Source organism: Solanum verrucosum, unplaced genomic scaffold, assembly GCF_900185275.1.
Source record: "Solanum verrucosum unplaced genomic scaffold, falcon-dt-bn FXZP01000207.1, whole genome shotgun sequence".
Taxonomy (NCBI): domain Eukaryota; kingdom Viridiplantae; phylum Streptophyta; class Magnoliopsida; order Solanales; family Solanaceae; genus Solanum; species Solanum verrucosum.
The window spans coordinates 1,136,198-1,142,537 of record NW_026019996.1 but is presented as its reverse complement, the minus strand read 5'-3'; the positions used below and the strand labels follow the sequence as shown (position 1 = coordinate 1,142,537).

At 31.5% G+C, this 6,340-nt stretch overlaps 1 protein-coding gene across 1 annotated transcript; it reads left to right on the top strand.

Moving 5' to 3' along the window:
- Positions 1 to 3,776: 3,776 nt before the first annotated feature.
- Positions 3,777 to 5,515, top strand: LOC125819343 (RING-H2 finger protein ATL74-like). The gene is made up of 2 exons (XM_049498796.1): positions 3,777 to 4,559; positions 5,172 to 5,515. Exons 1-2 carry the CDS (start codon positions 3,993 to 3,995, stop codon positions 5,220 to 5,222), a joined length of 618 nt encoding a protein of 205 aa, XP_049354753.1. The 5' UTR covers positions 3,777 to 3,992; the 3' UTR covers positions 5,223 to 5,515.
- The last annotated feature ends 825 nt before the right edge of the window (positions 5,516 to 6,340 follow it).

Here is a 6,340-nt window from a genome sequence, read left to right as displayed (position 1 = left end):
ACACTTCACACTTCACACTTCACCGTACTTCTACTTCATCATAAATTCCATATTATATTTTAGTTGTAACATGTAATTGCAGCCTTCATACTATGCATCTATTTTTATTGATGCAATTTTTCATTATCTTTCTTGTTTCACTATATCAAAGTATTTACAGCTGACTTGCTTGTTTCATTGTATCGTGCCAAATTATTAGAGAAGAGAACTCATATTTTATATATATATATATATATATATATATATTACATTTCTTATTTAGTAAATTGAAAATTAAATTGTTAATTACAAAAACTGATAAATCAAAAATTCATAAAAAATATCTTATTAATTTGTTATTGATTTAACGTATTTCAAAATTGAAAATAGATCCTGTTTTGTGTTTCATATTCCAAGAAGCATCCCCCAATAACACTAATTCTGATAATACACATTGGAAAATATGAATTAATTGTCCCTTGCTACACTGCGTACTGAAGCATGTGACAAACTCCTTTTTTCAATAAAGCGACAACTTCTGTTCACAAAGATTATTCATCATATCATTAAATCTTTTTATTACTATAAAATAAACTAAATTTAAAAAAGGTTACCTTTACAATTCTCTTAAAAAATTAAAAGACACTACATATGATTAATTATTTGACTAACCGGAACCAAAATCTTAATATAATAATTATGTTTATACTCATGAGTAGTGGTGGGTATAATAGTAAGGTAATTATATATATTAGTGAATTTTTTTTAGCAAATAATGATAGTTAGTTTTGTGAGACTTAAGATTTAATAAATGTGATGTAACCAAAGTTGGTGAGAGGAAGATGTAGGTGGTGGAACTTAAATGAGACAAGATTGATTAGGGAACATGGACACCTGTCTATGAATTTATCATGTGTGGACCTATGCTTTACTATTTGAGTGGCAATGGTTTAGTTGCCTAAGATATTGGGAATTCATCAAACCAATCTTTTATTCACACGTAATTCCTTCAACTTATTTCTCAAAAGTGTGAGAGAATAGTTTTGAGATTGTTTTATTCATAGATAGAAATTTCGAATTCAAATTTAGTAGAGGATAGTATTGAAAATATTCTTAAATTTGATGTAAATTATTAGTTATATTTTTGAACAATTGATAGTCTTAAAAATATTTTTTAACTTGATTAAATAAATCTAGATACACTCCTAAAGTGTAACATGACATAACAAGCGGTCTCAAACTTTTGTGGTAGAATGATACTCTTAATAAAAGGTGTTGAAAACAATCCTAAATTTGGTGAGAATTTAAGTGTGTATTTGACGTATGTTGCAAGATGGGGAGTGTATTTAAGTTCAGTTAGTCAAGTAAAAATATGTTTTTAAGACTATCAATAGTTCGTAGATGAAATGATAATTCACGCCGAATTTATTATGCTTTTTTTAAATTCCTACCCAGTGTCCGAAGCCCTTATTAGTAGGGAATGTTTTTTTTTTTAATTTTTCACTCAATGTCCGAAATCAGCATTGGAGTCCCGATTAAATCCAAATCGCGCCCTTCAAATCTCATTAGGGATGACGCTCCTAATAAAATTTTCTTTTTATCAGGACTCAAACCCGAAATCTCTGATCAAAGATGAAGCCGTCTCACCACAATACCACAGTTGATGGCAGGGAATGCTCTCATCCTTCAGTGGATCTATAAATTGGATAAATAAATTTTCAATTTAAATAGTTGATGGCAGGGAATGCTCTCATCCTTCAGTGGATCTATAAATTGGATAAATAAATTTTCAATTTAAATATATTGGTCCACGTTAATATCTTCTCATTTAAGATCTTCTAAAATATCATTGTCAAAGTTTTAAAGAAGATTAACATCAAAAGTCATTGATATGTGCTCAAGACAACAAGAGGGTGTCCCATTTTGTACCACTAGCAGCCTAACAAACAAGACAAATCAAACGTTATGTTTTAATTTACTTGGACAAGTAAAACTGCTTATTAATTCATTCAACCAAGGCCAAACGTATTTTTTTTTCTTAAGAATAAAGAAGACACTTTAAAAAAATAATAAAATCTGAATAGATAAAAAAAAGGCACACTTGTCAATCCATTGTGTTGTGTACCTTATGTCATTCAACATATATATATTTTTTATTTTCATCCGATATTTGATATTCATATTGAAAGTTCGACTATTTCAAATTTACATAGAGTTCATTCAAAGAGAAGCACTCTCTATCAAAGATTTTTCTATATCATGAATTTAAATTCATGACCTCTAATTAAGAAAAAAAAACAACTCCATCAGCTAAAGGATATATTTTGTGGCATGTCATTCAACATATTAATGAGGTGGAAGTCAATTTAACTTTGAAATATTGATTTACCAAGTCAAGAAAGAAGCATCTTTAAAGTATTTTCCTTTGTTATCAAGCATTTTTTTAAAAAAAATTAGCACTAATTTGGTTGTAGACTAGTTTGCATTTCTTTTTTTTTTTATTGTTAGAAAGGGGAATTGGCCATCACTATTTTAAATGAGGATAAAAAGTTTTTTCTCTTTTCCTTTTTTTTTTAACTTTCCTGATATTGGGAAAAAATGGGAAAAGGAGAAAAAGACAGATAATGAGGTAAAAAAAAAAATTTAGTTTTGACCTGTATATCTAAAAACAAATTGGGAAGTCGATTAAAATGATAAAAGTAAGGGTGAATTGCAGATACTATGAATTTTAAAGTAGGATTTGGTGCTGAGAATAAGCATTTTAAACATATTTTATCGTGTGTGAAGCAAATAGTGATTAGAAAGGATCAGGTACCATAATCCACATTAACAGCCCATGCCCCACTTTCACCTTTTCCCCCTCTACTTTTCCTTAATTAAAAGTTTTATAGGGAGTAATAAATATGAACACTTTAAAAAAAAATTGCAAAAGTAATATAGAAAGGATTTAATCAATATATTTTTAGTAAAATGAATAACTAATATGAGACATTTATTTTTAGTATAATGATTAATTAAATTGGGTCGAGTAAATAGTCATAGAGAAATTAAGACAAGAGGGTTGACAACCTCACCTCCAAACACTACACCAAACAACATATATATATATATATTGTAATTGTGATTTTATTGAGACATTTCTTAATATTAATATTTGCCAATAAGGTGTGTCATTAATGATATTATAAGATCCAAATTTTAGGTAGTTTTAGTGATCATTGTTATTGACCCTAAATCGATGCCATGAAAAAATTGGGATTTTTTTTAGCATAGTTGATATCTTTATCAGCACTCTTTATAGTTATCTAAAATTTAAGCGACTCTGAATTTAATGACAAGTAACTAATTTTTAGTGAAAATTTGAATGAAAGGCTTTATTGTTACAGTGAAATTTAAGATTGTGTGAGAAGTCGAAGGAAGGGATAAAAAAAAATGAAGATATTAGAAGTTGTATTCAATTTGAATAGACATGAAACAGGTAAAAGAAAGATTTGTCTCTATTGAACTTTATTTATTGTATATTATTACTATATACTATACTAGTTGAAACAGATCTAATTATACTGTCTTGTCTCAGTTAATTAAGGATGCTTTTGCTTTCCAAAAAAGAAAAAACTGTTTCTGAATTAGAATTCCTAATTTTTCAGGTGACAATTAAATATCACCTTTAAATCTCTATTTATCATCACATCTCTTCTTACCTTTACTGCTCTTATAAAGAAACCAAAGATAAACAAACACATAGCTCCCCACCACTTGTTCTTTATATTTTCTTTTATTCACTGGCATTTTAATTTGTGAATTTACAATGATCGTTGTGCTTAATAGGATCTTTTAATAATCTATGTTTTTTCTCGGAAGTGTGTTAATTGTGGAGTTGAGTATCTTCTATAACACTCTACATGATTTAAACTTGAATTGGTTTAGTCCAGTTCCAATTTTTGCGAAGAATTGTGTATAATCTTCTTCTTCTTCTTCTAGTGCAAAAATCCAAGATTAGGAATTTGAAGATCATGGAGGTTTATCATCGTCCTTATAGGCTACTTCTTGATCCACATCCTGTAATTCCACCTAGTAGTACAATAAGCAAACCTCACCATGGTTACTCAAACGAAGCGAATTTCGATACAAACATGGTGATCATTTTAGCTGCTCTGCTTTGTGCATTAATATGTGCTCTTGGATTGAATTCAATTGTGAGATGTGCGTTACGTTGCAGCAGGAGATTTGCTTTCGAGTCAGAAACTGCACGATTAGCTGCAACAGGGCTGAAAAAGAGCACACTGAGGCAACTTCCCCTCTCTGTTTATGGATCAGGAGTTAATATTCCGGCTACTGATTGTCCCATTTGCCTGGGAGAATTCGTTGATGGTGAAAAAGTGAGAGTTTTGCCGAAATGTCACCATGGATTTCATGTGAAGTGTATAGATATTTGGTTGGCTTTACATTCTTCATGTCCAACATGCCGACAATCGTTGCTGGAACAGAACACAACGGCAGCAGCAGCAGGGGATGTTGAAACTGGATTGAGGCAAGCTCCTCCTCCTCCTCCTGCTGCTCCTGCTATTGCTGCTGAGGAGGTTGGTTAATTTGCAGTATCTTTTTGTTTTAAAAGGGAAAAATATGTAGGTGATTTCAGTCTTCAGATCATTTGTTTGCTCGGCAAGGTAGTCAGAACCAACCATTTTTTTTGTTTGAATCATATACGCAAGATTGATATTGCCTTCATTTGCACAAAGATGTGCTAGTAAGAATTGATGTCATTCCTCATTTGAAATTTTTTGAGTTTGTTTTCTTTTACATCCAAACCTGTATTTGGAAACTGTTTGATTTATTCCAATCTTTGAATTTGTTTTGAACTTGTCTTCTTAAGAAAATTGCTCAAACTTGCATATTCTAGGCTAAATGGTGGAGTTAAGGTACTAACTTTTTCGGTTGGGTGCCAATTGGTCGTGACTGACTTTGAAGTTATAAAAGAAAGTTGATTGATTTTACATGAAATGAACCATTAGTTGAGTTGACTTTGAAGTTATAAAAAAACTTGAGTGATTTTCTATGAAAATAACTATTAGTTGAGTGACATATGAGATATTAACTCTTTGGATGAGTAAAGCAGAGTTCATACTTATTCCACATGACATGTTTTTTTGTGATGATAAGCTATTCGTAACAATTTACAGTTGCGTTGTCAGATGTCAATGGTAAGATGGAGGTCTTGTTACTATGGCCAGCTAGTCATGTAGATCAAATATCAAACCATGATCTTGAACACTCAGCAACACTGCTACTACTTGATTAATCAGCATCAGCACTCTGGAAACTGCAAATTTGTTCATAGAAAGCCAAAAGTTTGAATATTTGTTATGCTTTTTTTTTTGTTCGTCTCTGTTTGATTTGATAAGGCACATTTTGATTGTTAGCCATAAGGAACAAAAGGAATCATTAGCATGTGCTAAAAGAACAGAATCTGTCTGCACAACTTTTCATCATATAGCTCTTTTCTCCCCTTTCATAGGTCAATTTGGTCCACTGCATTGTTATTTGCAATTTGCAAAGTAAGGTATCAACTGGACATTTAGGCAACAGACCCTCTCTGCTACCTCTTTTGACGTTTGATTGATCAGCATTATCTTCTACTTGATTAGGCTCAAGTAGAAAAGATTGCTTGTAAATACTACCATAGTGCGCAAAGGAACAATGTAGAATGATGATTGAGTTGAAAGAAGTCAATTCTAGAATTAAGATTGGATACCCTTTCCACTACTTGCTTGCAATTGCGATCTGTCACCGCGTTCTAGTCATCAATGAAATGGGTGAAAATCATTTGAGATTACGCTCAAGTTCAGTACAAACAAAGAAAGGCAAGAAATTTCCCATTTGCATAAATGTTGGTAGACAGAATTAACAAATACCTATGCTAGTGGGAGGTAGTAGGTACATAATAAAATTATCGTAGGCAAACTAATGTGGCCTTTATATAAAACAAAAGAAAAACAGTAAGTGCAGTGCTAGGAGACAGCATGTGTGTTCATTCAAAGACAGAATTAACAAATACCTATGCTAGTGGGAGGTAGTAGGTACATAATAAAATTATCGTAGGCAAACTAATGTGGCCTTTATATAAAACAAAAGAAAAACAGTAAGTGCAGTGCTAGGAGACAGCATGTGTGCTCATTCAAAGTAACCCAAGTGCCCAAAGTACCGCATCTGTACGAAGGCCAACAGCAGTGTACCTTTTGGAGCCATTTCTTGATATTCTTCTGATAATTGAAAGTAGAGTGCTAATAGTACTATGATACTGCTTTATTCAAACTGCTTTCCATGTAGCAAAAAGTATTGATTGAAAGATCTCTCGCAAAAT